General features: G+C 56.7%; 2 protein-coding genes across 5 annotated transcripts in view; both read left to right on the top strand.

Moving 5' to 3' along the window:
• The first annotated feature begins 387 nt into the window (after positions 1-387).
• On the top strand, positions 388-15,255 carry SRF (serum response factor). Of its 2 annotated transcripts, XM_054195580.1 has the most exons (8): positions 388-912; positions 2,357-2,623; positions 7,988-8,249; positions 8,593-8,772; positions 10,447-10,566; positions 11,292-11,483; positions 12,011-12,087; positions 12,357-15,255. In XM_054195580.1, exons 1-8 carry the CDS (start codon positions 466-468, stop codon positions 12,450-12,452), a joined length of 1,641 nt encoding a protein of 546 aa, XP_054051555.1. In that variant the 5' UTR covers positions 388-465; the 3' UTR covers positions 12,453-15,255. The 2 variants fall into 2 exon arrangements, with proteins under 2 accessions (XP_054051555.1, XP_054051556.1); XM_054195581.1 differs by lacking the exon at positions 8,593-8,772 and having other exon boundaries at positions 390-912.
• A 4,169-nt stretch (positions 15,256-19,424) lies between these two features.
• The window catches only part of LOC128906972 (cullin-9-like), a 34,736-nt gene continuing 31,658 nt past the window's right edge, over positions 19,425-22,502 (top strand). For all 3 annotated transcript variants that reach the window (XM_054195182.1, XM_054195181.1, XM_054195183.1), the window contains exons 1-3: positions 19,425-19,579; positions 20,664-20,728; positions 21,839-22,447. In XM_054195182.1, coding sequence (XP_054051157.1) covers positions 21,853-22,447 — 595 coding nt within the window. In that variant the 5' untranslated portion in view covers positions 19,425-19,579; positions 20,664-20,728; positions 21,839-21,852. The remainder of the gene's footprint in view (positions 19,580-20,663; positions 20,729-21,838; positions 22,448-22,502) is intronic.

Here is a 22,502-nt window from a genome sequence, read left to right as displayed (position 1 = left end):
AAAGGGTGTCTCGGCCCATTCTCCTCCTCCCTGACGCAGCTCGGCCGGGCCGGGCCGCGCCGTCCGCAGCGGCGTAACGCCCTCGGTGCTCGGCGCCGACCGACCCGCCCGCCCCGTCCGTGCGGCGCGGTGCGCTGTCTCTTTAAGAGCCTCCCTGCGTGTTTCAATCTCGGAGTGACGCGAGCGCAGTCGGAACGTATGCAAATCAAACGCCCGCCGCCGGCCAATGGGCGCCGGCGCTCGGCTGCCGCCAGCCAATGGGGTGGCGCCTCCCGGCGGGGCGCCGGCTCGCCCCATATAAGGAGCGCCTTCTCCATAAAAGGCAACATTGTATCGCTTTATATGGGGGCGGCGCGGCGCGGCGGGGGCGGCGGCGGAGCGGGGCCGTGAGCGCGGAGCGGGCGGCGGGGCCATGGCGGGGCCGGCCTGACCCGACCCGACCCGACCCGCGCCATCGCCGCCGCGATGTTGCCGAGCCAGGCCGGGGCCGGGAACGGCGCCGCCGCCGCGCTGGCCCGCGGCTCCGGGTTGGGCCGGTCGCCGGTACCGGTGCCGCGTGGGGCGAACGGCGGCGGGGCAGCGGCGGGGCCGCCCGGGGGCCGCCTGGAGCGGGAGGCGTTGTACAGTGGCAGCGAGGGCGACTCGGAGTCGGCCGAGGAGGAGGAGCTGGGCGGCGAGCGGCGCGGCGTGAAGCGTGGCCTGGCCGAGGCGGCGGCGGCGGCGGCGGGGCCCGCGGCAGGAGCGGCGGCGGCCGCCTACAGCGGCGGCGGCGGCGGGGGCGGCGGGGCCGTGAGCGGCGCCAAGCCCGGGAAGAAGACGCGGGGCCGGGTGAAGATCAAGATGGAGTTCATCGACAACAAGCTGCGGCGCTACACCACCTTCAGCAAGAGGAAGACCGGCATCATGAAGAAGGTGCGGCCCCGGGGCTCCGGCCGGCGCGGGGGCGGGGGCGGCCGGGGCTATCGGCTGGCACTCACCTCTCCGTGGCCGGCGGCCCGGCGGGAGCCCTGGCCCCTGGGCGGAGCGCGGCCGGGCCGAGCGGGGAGCCGGCCGGCGGGGCCGTGCCCGGAAACGGCGGCGGCTTCCCGGTCCCGCGGGGCGGGGGGGGCGGCCCGGCAGCGGCTCCTTCCGGGGAGCTGCGCGGGAGGCTCTGGCGGGGCCGCTTGTCGCCGGCGGCCGGTCCCTGGCGTCGGTGGGGCAGCCGGGAGCCGTCACGGAGCCCGGGACCGAGGGATGCCGGGCCGGTGGTCCCCAGCCGGTTGTTGGCGCCCGGGGAGGCCCGTCCCGGTGCAGTCTCCAGCCTTCGGTTGGAGCTGACCGGCGCCCCGGTGGCCCTCGGGGGCTTTTCTCCGTAAGCCGTTGGTGGGTGCTATGGTAGTCCTGGGGCACGGCCGGCCTGCCCTGCACCACCAAGGCTGGCCCCTTTGGCCGCGGAAGGGCCCGGCGCCATGTCTCGGTCGGTCCAGAGGGCTCACCGTGGTTCCTGGTGGCAGGAGCCGTTGTGCAAGGACAGATTAGAAACTTGGGGGGATTTAGTGTGTAGTTGGATGCTGCTGCCTTATCTGCATCGCTGTTGGCGCTCGTAGCATCCTCTGAACGACTGGGCAGTGCTGCGTCCCAGCTGAGCATCCAACTGAGCTCGGCTTTGTGCACCCTGGGGAGGTGGGAATGGCTGTGGGGTACCGCTGGGCACGTCCTGGCTGTGTGGGATGCAGAATGAGGCCGTCCTATCTATGGTGGCTTGCGCGAGACTGCTGGGTGTACCATGATGGCATACAAAGAGTGTTCATCCTGGCCCACAGGTCAATCCCGGGGGTGGGTGGTATCCTCACTGCAGGGCTGCTTGGGTGCAGCCAGGCTCAGGACTGTGAAGACTAAAAGGGGAATCAGGGTCCTGGCCCGGCTGGGGTGTCAGTCAGGGGAAAGAGGCAGCAGAGGCACGTGGGCTGAGTAGCATCCTCTCACATGGCTCAATGGAGGTGAGGGGGGGAGGCATCCAGGTGTACCTGGAGAAGCGGGTGGGATGCCCAGAAAGGGGATGGCACAGCGTCCCCGTGTCCTCGTGCTACTCTCCTGAGGGGACCGGTCTTGTCCTGTGGCCTCTTGGCATGCGCATCCCTTAAGGGAGTGCTGCAGGAGATGGAAACACAGCATGGGGCACTTCAACCTGTAGGCAACCAATCTTGAGTTGGTTTGAGAATCCACAGCTCCTCTGGGGTGACAGGGAGCTGGAGCTGGTGTGAGCAAAAGGAGGGCCATGCTGGGAGCACAGGGACATGCCAGGGACTCTTGTGTCCTGCACTGTACGTGTCCCTGCTGTCTGTGACTCCCTGTTCTTCCCTTGTGCTGCTGGCAGGCCTACGAGCTCTCCACGCTGACGGGCACTCAAGTCCTGCTGCTGGTGGCCAGCGAGACGGGCCATGTGTACACGTTTGCCACACGGAAGCTGCAGCCCATGATCACCAGTGAGACGGGGAAGGCGTTGATCCAAACGTGCCTCAACTCCCCAGACTCGCCCCCGCGCTCGGACCCCACCACTGACCAGCGCATGAGCGCCACGGGCTTTGAGGAGACGGACCTCACCTACCAGGTGTCCGAGTCGGACAGCAGTGGGGAGACCAAGGTAATGTGCCTGTGCACCCTGGGGGGCACGGGCCGTGCCCCTTGGGGCTGTGCTGGGAGCCCTGATCGTCCCCAGCCCTCCTTGAACAGCAGCTTGGGAAGCTGAGGATGGGTCCCCTCTTGCTGCGACTCCAGCGAGCTCGTGTCGTGGCCTCTCAGGGCTGGCTCCTTCCCTTGGCTGGCGGTAGTGGGGGTTCGGAGAGGGAGGGAAGCGGGTGGCAGGTGTCCTGGCCCTGGCCTTTGCAGCGGGGCTCCCCACCGGCCCAGCCCACCCCCCTGGCCAGCTCTCGGCGCCGTTATCTCTCCCCGGGCGTCTCCGTGCTCTTGCACTCATTGATAAAAATTTGATTCTGCCTCCATGGCCTTATAAGGCCTGGTTTCCCTCGCCAGAGTCCCTGGCAGGGCCCCTCACATTCCTTATAAGCTGCAGCTGTCTCTTGCTTTGGTGCTGTTTTGGAAGGGGGCAGGGAGGACATGGGGAATGGAAACATTTCGCTGGACGGGCCGCTTCTGCTCCCTGCCTGGTGTCCCTTGCAGGCGCCGGCCCTTGCCTGCCCCTGTTACTTGTGGCCTCTCGCCCAGGGTGCTGCCGAGGGCCTGCCCGTGGGTGCAGGGTCAGGCAATGGCCCTTTTCTTCTGGAAGGGCCCTGTCTCGTCCCTGTATCCCCTCGTGCTGTTTCTCGGAGCTACTGCTGCTTCCTTTGCAGGCTGGGGCTTAGATCCGCAGGCGCTTGGAGACGGGAGGCGGGGGAGTTTGTGGTGCAAAGCTAGGACGACATGGTGAACTGGGGGTTGTGGCACAGCTTCCCGGGCCTTCCTGGAGTGTTGTTGGGGGCTGTGAGTTGCTGCAGCCCTGCTGTACCGGTGCTCATGGCGTGGGTGCTGGGCTTCCTGCAAAAGCATCTTTTAAGATGAGCTGTGGCCTTGCTCTAGGAGCCCTCTGGCCAACTGTACATGAACCACAGCAGCATCCTTGCCATACAGTAGCCACTGAACATTAAGCAGACAGAACCTGGAGAAGGGTGTTTGGGATCTCTGTGGTGTAATCCCAAAGGCGTCGAGTGCAACCCTGAGATGTGCCCAGTGTGTTTGGGGCTACAGGGGCGTTCAGCTGCGTGTTTGTATCCTGTGGCAGCCCAGCAGCTCTGGTTGTGGTGATGCTGGGTACCCGGCAGCCATGATTCCTCTGTGCCCTCTTCCCTATGTGTGCGCAGTGCAAGCAAAAGCCAAAAACCAAGCAAAAGCTTATAGTTGCTGAGCCCTGAGAAATATAAGCAGTCCCAGAGATCCCTGCAGACAGAGGAGCTGTGGTGGGCCAAGGTGTTGCTGGCTGGAGAGCTCTGTGCTGGAGCCTGTAAGAGTCCCTGGGAAGGCTTCCTGCTGATGGGAGCCCAGCAGCAGTCCTGGCTGTCCCAGTCTGGCAAGACTCCCCTGGGTGCCTCCTAGTGTGAGCTGTGCCAGCCCTTTCCAGCGGGCAAAGGACCCCATTGTCACCAGCAGTTTCTCCATTGTGCAGCCTGTGTCTGTCGAGACTTGTGTCTTTTGGACTTTTCCTAGATGAAAAGGCGAGTCCCGTGGCCATTTTGTAATGAGATAAATTACCTGTGCCTGGAATTATTTGGAGGCGCAGGAAGCGCTGTGCATGGCAGCTGACCTGTCCCTGGCACGGGGCTTGTCCACATCATGTCCCTTAAGATTTTCCCTGAAAATGCTGCTGGGTGGCTCCAAAGGAAGTGTGCTTTTGGGGTGCAGTTACTCTGCAGAGGAGATCTTAACGCAGCTTCTCTCTGCCCTCTTTCTCATGCAGCCCCTACTTAATACTCTGCAAGCTCCATCCCAGTACTCACGAGTAGTAATGCTTCATGCGGGGTGCCTTGTGGCCCCAGCCAGCATTTGTTGTGGGGCTGGAGTAGCCCTGTGGCCCTGTCTTCTGATTGACGTTCTGGCTAAACCCACCCCTGGCCTGCTGAGAGTTCTTGTCATGGCAAGCCCTGGGGCTGGGGACAGTCCCACCCTGACCCTCCCCAGTCCTACTGTGCCTTCTGCAGGGCTGGAAGCCTGGCTTGGTGCTCTGTCAGAGATCAGCCCAATTCAGATAGACCGAGAAGCCCTCTGAGGGTGAAGGGCGCCTGTGGGTGGGCCATGAGGGGTGGCTGGCATCCTTGCTGAGGGGTGGGTGGTACACAGGTCTGGGTTACAGGTGCCTCATTGGAGGAGGTGGCAGGAAATCAAGTGCCTGGACTGTCAGGTCCAGCCACATAGGATGCTCTGAGAAGGTTGGGCAGTTGCTCCCCAGCCTGCCTGTCAACTCTGTTTCCTGGACTTCTGTAGGGACAAAACCTGCTTGTGTTCGGCTGCTGCAGCAGAGGGGGAAGCGATGCAGCCAGGCTGTTACCTGCAGTCAGCAGCCTGCTGGTATTCCTCTGTGCTGCAGCCAGCAGCAGCTATGAGATGCTCCTGCTGTGCCAAACCCAAACTCCCTGCCATGGAGCTGGGCCTGGACCGCAGCTGGGACTGGGGCACACTGTACTTTCAAGACAGGAGCTATATCCTCACTGTGATACTGTCGTGCCCTGACCTGTCTGATCATTTGCGGGCCCCAAAGGATACAGTGCCCTCATGTAATCTCCTGGGTTTGATTATGTGGGAGAAGGGATTCTGGAGGAAGCTCAGGGGCTCTAGATTGGGATGAGAGCATAGGAGCAGTCCTGATCTGGTCATCTCTTAGGGTGGGGGAAAGGTGGGAATTCCTGCCGCATCTGGAATGCAGACCAGATGTTGGAGACCAGATTGGTATTTCCCACGTACTACCAAGGCCCATTGTCCCACAGTGTCTGCGGAATAATGCTGGATGGTGAGTCTGGGCCATGCTGAACAGCATTGTCCTAGGCAGCCCCCAGAAGCTGTGGCGCGGGGTTGTTTCTGTCCCCAAGACCCTGCTACGGTCCAGGATGGGCATCGGATGGCCTGTTATCCACTCACGCTGTGTAGCATTTATCAAGCGCGCACGGTGGTGTGGGTCTGTGCAGACATCTCCCGACACTACGCTGCACCTCTCTGCTGCGTGTTGATTCCCCAGGCACTGCTCTGCGAAATGAAGTTTGCAGTGAGCTGTGGTGGGGAAGAGATGTGCAGCAGGGTCAGGAAGGGAAGGGACTTCAGGGCTGCTGTGCTGCCTCGGGGCTTCTCCATGGCCTCTTGGGCAGTCTCTGCTGAAGGTGACCCATGACTTGGCTCCTACTGAAGGCTGGCCTCATGCATGTAGTCTGGGCTTTGCAGGGTGCTGGGGGGAGCAAGGCGCCCAGGGGCTCTGAGGCATCCCAGACAGGCATGGGGAGAAGGCAATGTGTGTCCAATCCCAAGGTCTCTCCCAGCTCTCTTTCTGTACCGGGAGCTATTGCTGTAGCCCATGAGAAAACACAGCAAAGAATGGAGGAATCTGAGTCTCACCACTGGCAGAGTAGGGAGAGCAGAGATGGGACATGCATAGTTTGAGCCTGCTGGCACAGCTTCCCTCCCAAGCACCTCTGCACAGGTCATGCTATGAGGTTTGCCCTCATAGTATCAGGGAATACTGAGGTTTGCCCTTGTGCTTTTAGAGAGTCCTTGGAATCCCCCCGAGTAGGGTGCTGTGAATCTTTTGGGATGCCTCCTCCAGCCGTGAGAGTTCGGAGAGCGGGGGGATGCTAAGTGCCCTGGCTGCTTGGTGACTATATCTCGGGGTGTTACAGCTTCAGGGCTACGCCTGGGAATGAGGGAGCCTGGCTTTTCCAGCTGGGAACGGGACCCGCCCTGCTCTGCTATGGCTCCCATGGCCTGGTGGGCCGGGGGGAGCTCTGCCCTGTCACCCACGTGGGGAGAGCGCCCACAGCCTCCATGTCCCATGTGGGATGGCAGGAGTTTGTGGTTGAGCTAATGGAAAGTGTCTCTGCTGGGCTCCGCTCTGTTATCACGTGCCTCTTCTAATTCGGACTTCAGGGATTCCGGTGCCAAGGCGGAGGGGCGTTGCTCTCCTCCCTCCCCAGGCCCTGGGGCACAGCTGAGTGCCCGGGATTGGCTCCCCCTGTCCAAAATGGGCTGCCTTCCCTTTTTTAGCTGTTCGTTGAGCTGTGAATTCCTCGTTCCTGGCAGCTTGACAAGCTGGGAACAAGGCTTAGCACGTGGGAGAGCTGGGCCCACCAGCCTGCAGCGGGAGGGGTGGGAGTGTGGCAGCCTTAACTCTTCCCAGGCGTGCCGGCAGCCATGGCAGGGCAGGGGGACAGCAGGTCCCTTGTGGCCTGTGGCGGAACAGTGTATTTGCGGTCTGCTGTTGGCCAGCTGAGCAGGGCAGGAGAGGGGCCATGGAGACCCTGGGCATCCAAAAGGGGATTTGGAGGAAGGAAGCACGGGTATCGTGTTGGGCTGGGTTGGTTCTTCCAGATCCGAGCCGCGTCCAGCCGCGTGCGTTGTGGCTGCGGAAACTGGGGTGTTACATGCCCTGCAGCCTGGCATACATGTTCCTCCCGTGTTCCCAAGTCCAGGTGGCCAGCCTCTCAGGCTAGCATTTGCCCAGCCCAGGGCACTTTTCCTCCTGGTGCTCAGCTTCCCTGGCGATGCTGTCCTCAGGCAGGCACAGGGCTCCGACACTCCTTGCAGGACTGTGGTGCGTGTTGGCTGTAGCTAACATGTGGGGTCCCTCGGAAGCATTTGCCTCGTGCCGATCTCCTGCTGGTGCACCGGCAAATGGGTGCTTCCCCTTTGCTCCGGGAGATTTGTGGAAGTATTCCTCAGGGCCTGCCAAAGCGGCTGTCAGGACTGGGCTCGGGCCGCTCTGGTGTCCGGGTTTGGCCTTGCTCACCTCTCCCTTGCCGTTTTTGGTGTATGGCTGCCTTTAAGAGCCAGTTCTCGGCTAATTCTTGGCCATGTGTTTCCTGCCATAAGGGAAGTGGTGTGTGTTCCTGACAGGAGACAGTGTGTTTGCCTTTACGTCTGTCCCTGCAAGGGCTGCTTTTGCCTGGTGTGTGCCAAAAAAGAGGCTGTTCTCTTCTTGGAGGCTATGGGGACTCCTGGGGAGGGGAAGGTTGCTTCGTCCCCTGTTGTCTTGCAGGGAAGTCTCTCAGGGGACCCGTGTGGCCCTGGGCTTGTATCCAAGGTTTACGCTGAGCTCTCTCCAGCTCTCTTCATGCTGCATTATTGGGCACAGTCTCCTCATGTTTGTACAAGTAACTCCTCTCTGCTACCTTGGCTCTGCTCCGCGTGCTGGCAGCAGGCTATGGGGTATGGTTTAGCACGGGGATGCAACCTACGGAGCCTGGTTTGGTCTCATGGGTGCACGTTGACCGGATCCAAGGCCTGGTCTGAGTTGTCACAATCTCTCCTTCCCCAGGACGCACTGAAACCAGCGTTCACTGTCACCAACCTGCCGGGGACAACGTCCACCATCCAGACCGCCCCCACGACCTCGACCTCCATGCAGGTCAGCAGTGGCCCGTCATTCCCCATCACTAATTACCTGGCGCCAGTGTCTGCCAGCATCAGCCCCAATGCCGTCACCAGTGCCAACGGGACAGTGCTGAAGACTACTGGAGCCAGTGCAGTGACATCTGGGGGCCTCATGCCGATACCCACCGGCTTCACCCTCATGTCAGGTCAGTGCCTTTAGGGGCTGAGGACTGCATCCATCCGTCTCTGCACCTGGAGTGTGTTGCTGCTCTCTCCAGAGGAGAGGGGATCTAGTGACAGGAGGAAACAGAGTGGTTGCTGCTGTAGGGTGAACCTGGCTGGGATTCCTTGCTCGAGCCCAGCCAGGCCAGTGGCTGGAGAAGTGTCATGTAGTGACTGTTTCCTTAGAGTGCTGCTAGCTGGCCCTGCGGCTGGGAAGGGCACGGTGTCAGGGAGCTGAGCTGGGACCCCAGGGCAGCACCGAGAAGCCTGGAGGGAGTGAAAAGAGCTGGTGGTGACAAAGCCTTTCTTTCTCCCTCCTTTCGGCAGGTGCTTCCCTTTCTCCGGGGACCCCTACCATTCCTCTCACTCAGTTACAGCCGCACTCCCTGGCTCTTTCCAGCCAGCAGGGCCAGGTGGTCACGGGTACGGCTGGACAGCTGCAGCAGGCACAACAGACAGTCTTCCGCTTCCCTGCCAGAGCTGGAGGGCAGATCGTGTCGCTGACAGGTCAGCACTCGCTTCTCCTCCGCTTGCTTGAGATGGGGGGATGGAGGCGTCTGTGGGGGTCCTGGTCCTGGCCAGAGAGCTGACCCCCAACTGAGGTGGGAGCGCAGAGGAGGCAGAGCGCAGGGCACCCTGGCTGTGGGGGAGAGAAGGGAAGACAGGGCACAGAATGCTTGGCATATGCAGGAGCAGCATCCTGGGGGGATACAGACCAAGGGAAGCAGCGGGTTGTCAGTCTCCTGCCCCAGGGTTTGCCCTGTGGCTGGCAAATGCAGAGGAGATAGGTCCCTAGTGCAGCTGTGCTAAGGCTGAACTGTGCTGCTAGAAGGACTGATGGGAGGAGACCACAGGGGCTTAGACACCCAACGGATGCTTTTTTGAGTGCTGGCATTTGGCTCTGAGCAGCTGCCCTTGCTTTTGTGTTTGGATCTGCAGTCAGTCACTGAACCACGGTGCAGAGGATAGATTAGGAGAGACCCAGAGCGGAGGAGGGAGTGGTGCTGCTGTGCTGCCTTGTGTACAGTGTCCTTTGTAGGAGCTTCTTGTTGTGCTGAGTCAAGGATCTCCAGGTATTGCACTGGGGCTGGGCATGCTCCTGGATGGAGTTTCAGAGCAGGGCTAGGCTCTACTTTGTGGGGGCAGCCATCATCTGGGGTCTGGCACTGAGAGCGATACAGTATTTCTTGTGTCCTGCCTGTTTGTGCCCAAGTCGATGAGTCTGATAGCCTGCATGCTTTCTTGGAGCCCTTAACGGCTCCTGTGGGCCCAGGCAGACAGCGTGATCCCATGCAAGGGGACGGAATTTACCTTGTGATCTGTAGGAGCTAAGAGAAGAATGGATGTGTGTCTCTGTTGTATGGTGTGTGAGGAGATGCCCAGTCTGAGTGAGGTCGTTGGTGATTCCTGGCCTCTGCCATCCCTTGCTCTTCCCTCTGGAGACAGGACCTGAGCCTGACGGGGAGCTTTCTGTGCCGAGCTCTGTCTCTGGAGCTGAAGAGCTTTGCAGTGAGCGGGCTGGGCCGGAGGCTGTGTGGCCATGCCCCTGCAGCTCTGGGGTGCACGCCGTGTGGCCCAGTGGTCTCTAATCCCTGTGTTAGGGCACTGCAATGTCCTCGAGGCTACAAGCCGGGTGAGATAGCTGTTCCCCGAGTGCTCTGGGGGCGATGGAGCTGTGCTCTGGAGTGTGAAGACAGCAAGCCCTAGCTGGGCTGGTCGTTTGGGTTCTTGGAGTTCTGCTTGGTGCAGTGAGATGATCCTTGTGGGGCTGGCTGAGCGTGGGCAGTGCTGGGGGCATGTGCTGGGCCCTCTCCTCCCAACGTCTTCTGTGCTGTGTCTTGGTGGATCCGGCAATGCTGAGGAGGGCCCCAGACATTCCTGAGCCATGCCTGGGAGCTGGACAAAAGCTGCTGTGGCCTTTTCTTTTCTCTCTGGAGCCCCGTAGGCCAGCTAACCCTTCCTTGGCCCCTGTGTGCCAGGAAAGAGGGGGTTTTAGCTTGCTCTTTGGGGCAGGGCCTGGTTTCTACCAGGTGCTGGTTTTGGCAAGCCTTCCCCAGCTCCAGTGCAGAGCCACACTGCAGAGCTGTGTGCGGCCAGAGAGGGTCTGGAGGGCTTTCGCATGGCCCAATGTGCCTGTATCCCTGCTGAGCCACAGGCTCATGGGCTCCTCTCTCACCTCAGGTGGTACCATGGCTCAGCAGGTCCCAGTCCAGGCCATCCAGGTGCACCAGGCACCGCAGCAAACGTCTCCCTCTAGTGACAGCAGCACTGACCTTACCCAGACCTCTTCCAGCGGAACAGGTAATTTGGACGTTATGGTAACCACGTTCTGTCTTCTTTCCTAACCACTGCTGATAACAACCCACACCAATAGACCTCACGCCTGCTCCTTGCCCAAGATCCTTCTTCAGACCAACTCTATCCCAGCCTTTCTAACAGCTTCCCAGGTGTATTTATCCCTGTTGCTAGCCCCTGGGCTATGCTGTGTCTAGGTAGGGCAACTTACAAAGGGTTTCAGAGACTTTCCAGATACATCATCTGCTATTACTTGCAGCATGGGGCTCGGAACAGGTTGCCCAGATCTCAGATGGTTTCTTAGTGAGCCAGCATCGTCCCTAGCACATGGCACTGGCTCACATCTATTTGAGATTTTTACTGTATATGCGGAGGACACCTCTGCTGTCAGCAAAATCTGAGTTCAGCGCCGAGCGCAGGCTGAATCCAGTTCAACAGTGTTATTAAAGCTTCATCAGGCAACTCGTATCTTAAGTTGAATCCAGTCCTGGGATACTTGGCTACTGTGCTTTTCTGTCCTCTCATACTCGCTCATGAAAGGAGAGGTTTGAACTCTCCTGCCTCTCCTGAGGCTTTTCCCCAGGAGCTTGGGAGAGCAAGATGGGTATCACCATGCACCTGCTGCTTCGGGACAGCATGCTAAGGGTGGCTGAGGGAGGGATGCTGAGCAGGCGTGTGAGTGTAGCAAGGTTCCTTTCGTGTGGCTCACGTGTAGTCTGTCCTGGTGCCAGTGACCCTCCCGGCGACCATCATGACGTCGTCTGTGCCAACCACTGTGGGTGGCCACATGATGTACCCCAGCCCACATGCAGTGATGTACGCGCCCACATCTGGCCTTGCGGACGGTGGACTCGCAGTCCTCAACGCTTTTTCACAAGCGCCCTCAGCGATGCAGGTGTCCCACGGCCAGGTCCAGGATCAGGGTAAGACAGCTGTCTGTCAATACTCCCTTGAGTGCTCTGACACCCTGATTTTTCTCCTTCTCATATGTATTTATGCTGTCTGTTAATTTCAGAGAATTTGCTTCTAAGTAGTCCTAGTGGCTGTACAAAGGCCTGGCAAGGGGGATGCTTGATGCATGCTTTTAGATCCTGCCGTTCTCCTATGCAAAGGATTGCTTGAGCCGTTTGCTGGGGAAGAAGGGTGAAGTTTGCTGTGGTGGGTGGCATACGGGGCAGGCAGTGGAGGGAGTAGGAGACTCTGGAGAGGACGCGTGGTTGCACGAGGGGGCAAAGCAGCATGAAGCCACGCAGGCAAGACTTGGATTGAGAGCTTGTGCCTGCTTCTCCCAGCATTTGGAAAGCTAGCGCATGTGACTTTCTCTGGTGATGCCTCCATGCATGCAAACAGGCACATTCACCCTTGTGAACCCCCATGGAGCTCAGAGAAAGGACCCATGGAGAAGGACTGGTTAAGGGACGGTGTCATTTGTGCTCTCTCTCTGTGGCAGGTGGCGTCCCCCAAGTGTTCCTGACAGCCCCATCAGGCACCGTTCAGATCCCGGTCTCAGCTGTCCAGCTTCACCAGGTAGGTGGAGAGTGGTACTCACGGGTGTTCAGGGGGTGTCCTTGCTCTGCCTGTGCCTGTACACCCTTTGTAAGTCTGGGCAGAACCAGGCCCTTGGGTAGGGCCAGTCCTCACGTCTGGGAAAGATGTCAGTGCCACCCACTCTTGGATGAGGAAGTCTTGCCCTCCTTGGACAGGTGCCCAGAGAGGAGAGTGCCACCCTGGCTGCTGGCACACACGGTCTCAGGGCATGCTGTCCCCCAGTGCTTCCTCCTCCCTTTTCTCTCTAGATGGCTGTCATCGGGCAGCAGAGCAGCAGTGGCAGCAGCCTGACGGAGCTGCAGGTGGTCAACTTGGACACCTCACACAGCGCCAAGAGTGACTGAGAGGCCTCTGCTGCCGGCCTTGTGCTGTCCCTGGCTTGTCATGCCGGTGCTGGGGCTGGTGGCAATTCCTTCTCGTACAGACTGCACCAGTTATTTATTGTTGCCTTTTCACGTTTCCTTCATCCACACATGCACACACACACACACACACACACACACACACACACGCACCCACTCACCCCCCCCCATACACACACAGGCATGCGCGTGGGGCTGCAGGACCCACCTGGGCTGGAGCTGTGCTGGAGCCATGCAGGGCTTGGGAGCGTTTGGATGCTGCGATAGCTGTGCTTGTCTCACGCCAGCCAAAGAAACGTGTCTCTTGAGGAGAGGATTGCTCTGCGCTGTAAATAAGTACTGCGGGCCATGCTCAGCTGGAGGCTCCGGCTCCTTCTGGGCACTCCCGAGTCACCTTGCCCATGAGTGTTTGCTCTGCGTGGGGCTTAGCTCAGACCCAGAGCCATCCTGCGAGCGCAGCTTGGAGCAGAGCGGGCCGAGGCTGTGCTGCTGGCCTCAGCAATGTGCCTTTGTGGGGGTGAAGGGTTCTGGCCGCAGCAACTCGCCCTGGGCTCTGGACAGGGGCGAGTGGCCAGCTTGCATGTGCATCTCTGGGCCTGCGCGCCCTCCCTCCGGAGGGCAGGGCACAGCCTGCGGCAGATGGCCCAGTCCTCCTTGTATGCGCTACAGCGAGCCCTCTGCCCTCAGTGCCTCCTTGCTGGGCTGCCCGGCAGACTTGCAGCCTGCCTGGCTCTGCCCGGGCGGCCGCCCTCCCGCAGCTGAGGTGGTCAGTGGATGCCCAGGAGCACAACGATGCCCCGGGAGAGCTCCTGGGGGGGCTCCGTGGCCAGCCTAGCCCCACACTCTCTTCTTAGCCCTCGCACTGCTTGCGGACTCCGTACACCCAGGGGAACGTGGCTGGGTCTTTCCCACATCCCCCTGCAGCTCCAGCCAACGCTTTCTGAATTTCTGTGTCTGATGCAAGTTGGAGAAACAACTCAAGTGTCAAAGGGAAGAGCCCCATGGGGCACTGAGCTCCTGGGTAGGCGGCAGGCTCTTCCTCTGCGTGCCAGGGTGACCTGCAGGCCATCCTGGGCTGTGGAGGAGCAGCTGCGATGCCTGTTGTGGGCTCAGCAAGGCCGGGGGAGAAGGGCTGGAGCATGCTTGGTCCTGCATGGGAGTTGCTGTGAATGGCTCTGCTACCTAGCCCTGTCCCTGGAGGGAGAGTGAGCAAGTGAGAGAAGCTGCTGAATCTTTAGGGGAAGAAGCAGCTACTGTAACTTTTTTTTTTTTAAGTTAAAGACAAAAGAAGCCTTGGAGAAAAAAGAAAAAAAAAAAAAAAAAGAAAAAAAAAAAAGAAAATGACTTTATTTTTCTAAGTGTTAAACTCAGTATTTATGTAATTCTTTAAGGAATAAAAGTTTGGCTCCTGTACAGTTTTCATGGGGTTTGTACCAGGGGGATGGGAGAGGGGTGGGTGGGCATGGAGGCAGGAAAGGGGCCTTGCTTTTGAGTTTGTATTGTAACTTTGGACATGTTCCCTCAGCATTAGCGTTTAAGCTGCACTCTCCACCCACCAGCGTGTGCCAGGGGATCAAGCTGAACAGAGTGGGATGCTTGTTTCCCTCTACCTGTACTGAGGACTCCATACCCATCATTTTGGGCTTAACGGGCACAAGGCAAGTGAAGCAGTGGCCGTTCTCTAGAAGTGGGAAACCCATCCCTCAGGAGCAAGGGGCTTGCAGTGTGCCTGGGAGCCAGAGATGGGCTGGGGTTCCTGATGGCCGCCCTGTTCACCTCTGGTCCTGGGACCTCTGGCGCTTGTCACTGCTTTTGGTGTGGAGCAGTGCTACCTGTGCCTAAGGGATATGGGCATCCCCACTCCTCCCTGGGTGGCGAGTGGCTAGCAGTGGCTGATCCCTGCTTTCCCCTGCTCACTCTGCGGGTAGCATCTCCTGGACTCCTAGCTGATGATCTGGGCTGTAGTTTCCCCTCTACGGCAGTTCCTTAGTGCACAGACATGGACAGGTCCCCTCCAAGCCCCCTGTGCAAAGAGCTCCCGGAACGGTCTTTTCAGCCCTCTGTCTGTTACGCAGCCTGGGAAGGACTCGTGGGGAGTGGGGTTGGCCCATCTGGTGAGAGTGACATTGCATGCTGCCTCCCCTTAGTATCCTTGCTCCGAGAGCGATGCGTACCCCGCAGCTCGGAGCACGTGGGAGTGCTGTGCCATGTGGCATCGCTAGGTATATGAAAGCTGCTCAGTGATGCTTCCAAAACAAGGCTGGGTACCTAGGAGTTCTTCCAGGGAGAAGGATGGGATTGGGGTTTGCGTTGTCCTTTGCCCCAGCACATCACTGTGGCCTGGCTTTGCTCCGCTTTGCTTGTGCTAGCAGGGTGGAGCAGAGCGGTTGGGCCAGGATGGCAGCAGTGCCCCTGCTGCTGCAGGGGGTCTGCATCCCCTCCCTGGCTCCCCAAAGGCAACTGCTGGTTAAACGCTAATGGTGTATTTTATTTAAGTGCAGACTTGTAAGAACACTTGTGTATCAGGGATGAAATGGCATTTATTGTGTGGTGACATTTTTAGTTCATTTTACTGGTTTGAGGGTTGTGTGTGTGTGCGTGTGTGTGTGCGCGTGTGTACGCATAAGTGTGTGTGGGATTATTTTTTTTTTTTTTTCCCTCCAGTTTCCAGGGTTGTGTTTCTGGAAGGATGTGGAAGTAATCACAGTACTATGTACAGAGCTTTCTTTTGTATTAAAAAAAAAAAAATTACTCTTTCAATAAATGTTATCATTTTGTGCACAGATTTGGGATCTCGGCTGTGCTTTGCGGGAGGGGACGACACGCACCTTAGGTAGGGCCAATGAAGGGGGATCAGAGGCAGATTCCTGCATCTGTGTACTACGGCGGGTGGGGGGCTTGTATGGACACGATGTGGCAAAGAGGGGCTCTTTGCAAAAGTCTCCGTCCCCGCTGCCTCCTGCACAGGTGAGACCTGACCAGTTGGACTTGTACTGTGGGAGTCCCAGAGACAGTGGGTGGGCCAGAGGGGGCCTGCGGTGGAGAGCAGGGCTGTGAGGGCTGTCCTTTCTGAAAGCTCGGCAACGGTGCTGGTGAGCAGGGCATGGCGTCCAATCAGGAGAAATAAAAACCAGGAGTGAGGAGGAACGGGGACTTTCGGAAAAGAATTGTTCTAATTCAGGAGCGTTAACAGGGAGGAGCAGGAGGACCCTGAAGCAAGAGTTAAACCCGGGAGGACAAACAGCCCGTGTTGCTTATGGGATAGTTATGCAACAACTAAAGCCTAGGAAAAGGAATTTTTGCTATTGTAACATCAAAGAAAAGATGATCTCCAGGCCTGGCGCCAGGTGGACTATGTATTGATAACCTACCACAAACCGAAGGAGGACAGAGATATTTTTTTACTAGTGACAGAGGTATTTCCAGGATAGATAAAAAGTTTTGTGTGATGCTGATGTTAAGGTAGTGTTTACCTGATATGGTACTCAACAGATAAGGGATGTTGGCCAAGGCCGTGTCATGCAACCGGCATCTCAGAGCATCCAGACGTGGTGGTGGGTGGGTGCAGTACCATCCCCAGGCCTTTGGACAAGGAGAGAGAACCAACTGGGCTTTGAAATAAACCAGTTGAAAGGCCGCAGGCAGAACAGCTTCCTCTGACGTTGACAGGTGTCTGATCCAGTTCTCCAATGAAAATGAGGTTGTTTCCCCTCCCCTCTTCCAAGTCCGTTACTTGTGGACACCTGGAGTCTTTAAGGATGGAGCTTAACTTTTGTCTTCAAGAGGCCCAGGGCCAGGACTGTGAAATTCCCTGCAGAAAACTGCTATTCAAAGTCCAAAACAGAGAGGCATTACTTAAAGTCAGGTCAGAGGCGGATGCCTGTAGGCCCCTAGAAGCCAGGACAAGGGCACATGGAGGCTCAGTAAACCGCCTAAAGGTGGGAAAGAAACCAAAGGGAGAAGGGCTCGTTATGATCATCAGTGCTGCTGGGTCAACAGTACGCCAGCTAAAAATGCAACTACTAGCCTCTACATAGCATCGGGTCCTGGAGCAGATACCAGCGTAATGTAAGGAAAACTTAGCACTGGTAAAAGTCTGTGCGGCAGAGGGACTGCACTATTCGTCACAGCGCAATTTGAAGAAAATACATCTCAGTGTAGCAGAAGAGAAGGCTGTAAAGCGCTTAGGAGCAAAACACAGATGAAATGGCTCTTTCCCCACTGGGAGGGGAGGTGCTTCACTTCAACGGGTTACACCACAGCCAGCCCCATGGTCAGCATGCCTACGCGGATACGTCTCGTGGTTCAGCACCACAAACCCCATGTACACAGGGGTCTGTGTGGGACATATAAAACTCCTAACATGGAGCAAGACACCACAGACATAACCTTTATTTTTAGGATAAATGACTAAGCATGGCATCAAGACGATCAGAGCCAAGAACATAAGCAGAGCATATAAATACCACAGGAAACATCTCAGCATCACAAACAAGATGCCTGTGTCCTATCCGGCCACCGCCATTTATTGTTGGTGACAATTTTGGCTACGGGACGTTGCCAGCTGATGTACCAGCCAACGTTACCAGCCAGGCTGCGTTTCCCACTTCAGAGCATTATCACCACCTCGTGTTTGTGACATTAAACACAGCAGCGTTGCAGGTGCAGCACATGCACAAAATAACAGTTGCCAAGAACAGAGGAAAATAGCAATGGTTATGTGCATGGTGTCAGCTTTTATGTAGTTGCGTGGCATTTAGGAAGTTATTTTCCCCTTTATTAATGCAAATACACTGTGTTTATCTCTACAAGAGATGAAGTGGCTTGTAAAGGCAAAGCATGATGTTAACTGAATACCAGTTCGATCCTCTAAATTTTAACAATGCCTTGTGCGTTAATAGGGAAGGAAAATGACGTTAATGGAAAACACAGAGATTTCAAGAGCATCCATGGGATTCTGGAAAGAGAGCATCAACAGAGGTTACACGAACTAATAGAGAAATCAAGAGGCTGCCTTGGAAACACAAACATTTGCAGTCCACTACTGGTGCCACAGCTTTAGAGGATGGTCCCCACAGACCGATGCAGCACTGCACTGATTTATCCAGCCTATAGTTAATTGCGATTATATTGTTTATATTAATTGCTGATTGCTATTGTAAAACATGGAAATTGTCTAATCTGCTGCATTGGTACTGAAGGTAGAAATGAAACCTGAAGTTTCTTCAGGATCGAATAAGAAAGCAGATTCTCATCTGTTTAGCCTTTGATTTTAATGTTTGTTTATAATTTAAAGCAGATGTTAACAGACTGGTAGAAACCTGCACCTACTGGATTGTAGTTAACAGCTGTGAGGCCTGTCAAGGGAGGGAAATATGGGCAAAGGGTAAGAATTATAGATTTTATGGTATGAGCGTTATAGATCAGTGTAACACCAAAGCAGGAAAGGAACCAGAAACAGGCCAAACTTGTGTGCAACTGGCTTCAATTGCCTCTCTATCAATGCTGAGACTAGGGCAGTCATACAACCCCAAACCTGCCGAGAGCGAGCACAGATCCCACTGAAGCAGGACAAATCAGGAGAATGGGGTGCAGGGCTGGCACTGTTCCCACAACCCTAGGCCAGAAGAAGCTGCTGCACTGGCTATCTGCAATTTTTAGTTAACGTTGCATGTGCAATAATGTTAGCGCTGACATCACAGGCTTTTGGCCTTCCTTTCACCTACCTGTCAAAAGTCCTTAACAAAGTTCATTAGTCATAAACCAACATGCAGAGTAACACAAGCAACCTGAGCTCTTGCAGATGCAGTCTTCATGGAATCATAGAATCGTCGAGGTTGGAAGGGACCTTTGAGATCATCCAGTCCAACCATCAACCTAACTCTGACAAAACCAACACTAAACCACGTCCCTCAGCACCACGTCTACCATCTTTAAAACACCTCCAGGGATGGTGATTCAACCACTTCCCTGGGCAGCCTGTTCCAATGCTTGATAACCCTTTCAGTGTAAAAATTTTTCCTAATACCCAGTCTAAACCTCCCCTGGTGCAGCTTGAGGCCATTTCCTCTTGTCCTATCGCCTGTCACTTGGGAGAAGAGACCGACCCCCACCTCTCTACGCCCTCCTTTCAGGTAGTCGTAGAGAGCGATAAGGTCTCCCCTCAGCCTCCTTTTCTCCAGGCTAAACAACCCCCATTCCCTCAGCCGCTCCTCATAAGACTTGTTCTCCAGACCCCTCACCAGCTTCATCGCCCTTCTCTGGACCCGCTCCAGCACCTCAATGTCATTCTTGTGGAGAGGGGCCCAAAACTGGACACAGCACTCGAGGTGGGGCCTCACCAGTGCCGAGTATAGGGGGGACGATCACTGCCCCAGTCCTGCTGGCCACACTGTTCCTGATACAGGCCAGGATGCTGTCGGCCTTCTTGGCCACCTGGGCACACTGCTGGCTCATATTCACCCGGCCGTCAACCAACACCCCCAGGTCCTTTTCCACCAGGCAGCTCTCCAGCCGCTCCTCCCCGAGCTTGTACCACTGTGTGGGGCCGTTGTGACACAAGCGCAGGACCCGGCGGCACTTGGCCTTGTTGAACCTTCTACCATTGGCCTCGGCCCATCGACCCAGCCTGGCCCGGTCCCTCTGCAAGGCCTTTCTACCCTCGCGCGGATCGACACTTCCCCACTTCAGCTCCCAACCGCAATTTTTTGTATCGCTTCTAATTATTAGCTAGGAGAATCACAAGATGTGTCGATTTTTCATATTTTTCTGTCCCTACACCCAGGGAGCGGGCAGCACAGGAAAGGGGAGGGGGGGGGGCAGCAGCCCTGTGACACCCCACAACCAGCCCCCCGCCCCAGAGCCGGCGGGGCGGAGGAGGCGGCGACCGCGCCCGCCCGCGAGCTCTGCTGGCCCTCGCCGCCACCCGTAGCGGGCGCCGTCCGCGCGCCCGTGCGTGCCGGAGACCCGGAAGCGGGGCGCGGCGGCGGTAGGTGCGGGTGGCGGAGGTCGCCGGTCTCGGCCGCGTCGTCGACCCTGGCGCTCAACGGTGCGGGAGGAGAACTGAAACGGCGCCGGGTGGGGACGGGACCTCCCGATGCTGCCGAGGCGTGAGTGGGCGCCTGCTTTTCCCCTTGTCGGGGCAGATGTGTGTGGGGGGAGCCGCCTGCCCGTGCAGCGGGGTCGGGCCCCGTTGTCCCTTGTCTCACTGCGGCTCCCGCGGCGGGGGCGACGGGGCAGCGGTGAGCGAAGAGGCCGGGAGGTGGAGCTGGGCTTGCTGAGGAACGGCCCGGAAGAAAACCCGTCGTTTCCGCGTCGGCCATTGCCGAGGCAAATGGTTTTTAGCGTTGCTGCTCGTTTCCATGTGCGGGCAGAACTGCGACCCTGCGCTCCCGGGGCTGGGATGGGGTGCGCTGCCTGTCTGTGCCCACGCTGGGCTGGCCTGTATGTCTGAACGTGGTGCTTTATGCCATTTTCATTTGCCACAACTCTGAAACTTACCCTAGCGCGTGCATTTAATGTATTAATGTAGTGCGTGTAGTGATAGGACGAGGGGTAATGGCTTCAAACTGGAAGAGGGGAGATTTAGATTAGATACCAGGAAGAAATTTTTCACTCTGAGGGTGCTGAGGCACTGGAACAGGTTGCCCAGGGAAGTTGTGGCTGCCCCATCCCTGGAGGTGTTCAAGGCCAGGCTGGATGGGGCTTTGAGCAGCCTGGTCTAGTGGGAGGTGTCCCTGCCCAGGGCAGGGGGGTTGCAATTAGAGGATCTTTGAGGTCCCTCCCAACCGAAACTATTCTATGATTCTATTTAAGGAGTCTAACAATTTAGCTGTGGGTTGTTATAGGCTTTAGTGTTCCTCACTCATCATACGCATTGCAGCTACTTCTGTAGGTACCCTAAATCCAGTTTCTTTCCTACCTAGCTACGCATCGTTTTGGACCCCTGCTCTAAAGAGTTTTTTTTTTTTGTGCTAAATGCTATGATGTAGGAATGGTGTGAAAATTATCAAATAAAATAATGCTTCACAGAGACTTTTGGTTTACTATGATTTTTATTTTATGCAAACCTCTTGCGGTAGGGTTTTTTTGTGCACTGTACAAGCAGTTAGGGAAAACAATTGTTTGGCTTATGATGCGGCATCTAAACACTGTTACAAAGCACAGGAGAGTAACTTGATCCTTTTATTACAGAGAGACTGTGAGAAGGTTCCCAGCTGGCTTGCTGCAAACTCCAGGGAAGGCACAATTGAAGGCAGGTAAGTATGAATTTCTTGGGAGTTCAGGCTTCTCGCTGCACCTGGGAAGCATCTTTAATGTGCCTATCATCGTCTTTGATGGTCAGTATCTTCTTTAGTTGTTCACAGATTGACTGTTTCCTGTGGATGTTAGCTCGTTTTTTAAGAACAACTTGTGTTACCATCAATTGAACAGTTTGTTGCTTCACTGCTTCTCTTGCTAGTATGTGTAAGCTACAGCAAGAGGGCCTATTCATGTGTTTCCTCTACCACCTGCCTGAGCTCCTCTGAGAACCTTCTTCTCAGACTCTGATCTGGCATTCTTTGTAGTAATGAAGTCAGTCCATTGTGTGTGGTATTGTCTACAGTTGGCCAGCTGATTGCTGGAACTCAGTCTTAGACAGCAAATTAATTCATCTTCATCTTTGCATAGATGAAAGCAGTGTTATAGCTGCTTCTTTGTAGTCCTAAGTTACACAGAACAATCAGGCAGCAGAGAGTAGCAATATTTTCATTTTGTTGAATTTGCCCATTGACTAAACATTGGAAAGGCAAAGAGTATCTGAGAGGAGGCTAAGGAGGAAATACTGAGCTGCTTTTAGCTAGTGACCTGATTTGTTGTATATGAACTTGATCTGAGAAATTTCTGGTTATTTACTTCAGGGCCTGGTAACTCAAGTTAGGTCCAGCTGCACAGCTCTCCAGTGAGAGGCAGTGTCTGCCTGAAGCCTTAAGCTCTAGGAAAACTTGCAGTCTAAGCAGATATAAATGGTAAATAACAAGAGGGAAAACAGAAGTGCAAAAGCAGCAACTTGCTCAGGGTCATGTTGTGGACAGTGGCAGAGATGAGAACAGGACCCAGGTCTCCTTTTGTTATTTGCTGTCTTATAAGAGGATCTGGATGGGCCCGTTTTGCCTTGTTATTTTTCAGGAGAACCTCTTTGTGCATGCCAGTAACGCTGGGAACAGGGTTTGTATTTGAAACGGCGGCTCGTTTTCTCAGAGCGGGGATGTGAGCTTCTGCAAAATGGGGTTTTCTTCAGACGCTTCTACTGAGATGCTTGCTCATGCTTTCCCTGGCATGCAGCTCGGAAATAAAAGCTTGCCTCTGCTTCCCCTCTGTCTCTGCAGGCACATTTCCTGCCATGGTGAACGAGAGGCATAATGGCAACCTGCTTGTGCACCTGGGACCCAAGCTGCAGGCCTACCCGGAGGAGCTGCTTCGGCAGCGGCGAGGCCACGACGGCCAGCCTGAGTACCTTATCCAGTGGAGTATTGTCAGCTTGGAAGAGAGAGCAGCGGGAGGCAGCAGTGCCTCCTCTGCAGAGACCAAGCCGGAGAACGTCTCCATGTGGATGTCTGCAGAAGAGGTCTGTGCCAGCTGCCCGGCGCTGCTGGGCAAGAGGAAGCTGGAAGGGCAGTGGGGGAAGGAGGAGAAGGCAGCCGGCCCCTTTGCTGCAGATGTGCCTCTGGACGAAGCCTCGCTGCTGGAGATGAAGGCCGATGTCAGGAGCCTGGTGCAGCGAGCTGGCCGTCAGATATCTGAGCCTGGGGCCCCCGAGTCCTCCATCCTCAATACCATCCACGTGCTGAGCGCGTACGCCAGCATTGGCTCGCTGGCAGGTGCCTTCAAGGAGACGGGAGCCCTCGACTTGCTGATGAGGATGCTGTGCCACAAGGAGAAGCAAATCCGCCGCAGTGCGGGCAAGATGCTGAGAGCCCTGGCTTCGCATGATGCAGGTGGGGGCTGCTACTGCTCGCTGCCACTGAGGAGGTGCTGCTGGGCAGCTGAGGG

Source organism: Rissa tridactyla, chromosome 3, assembly GCF_028500815.1.
Source record: "Rissa tridactyla isolate bRisTri1 chromosome 3, bRisTri1.patW.cur.20221130, whole genome shotgun sequence".
Taxonomy (NCBI): Eukaryota; Metazoa; Chordata; class Aves; order Charadriiformes; family Laridae; genus Rissa; species Rissa tridactyla.
The sequence above is the reverse complement of the archived record's forward strand: the minus strand, read 5'-3'. Positions and strand labels throughout refer to the sequence as shown.

Excerpts from the sequence above, each read along its gene's own strand:
- SRF (XM_054195580.1), top strand. The coding sequence starts at position 466 with ATGTTGCCGAGCCAGGCCGGGGCCGGGAACGGCGCCGCCGCCGCGCTG. Across the intron at positions 913-2,356 it reads AGACCGGCATCATGAAGAAG|GCCTACGAGCTCTCCACGCT; the intron begins GTGCGGCCCCGG and ends TGCTGCTGGCAG. Across the intron at positions 10,567-11,291 it reads GACCTCTTCCAGCGGAACAG|TGACCCTCCCGGCGACCATC; the intron begins GTAATTTGGACG and ends TCCTGGTGCCAG.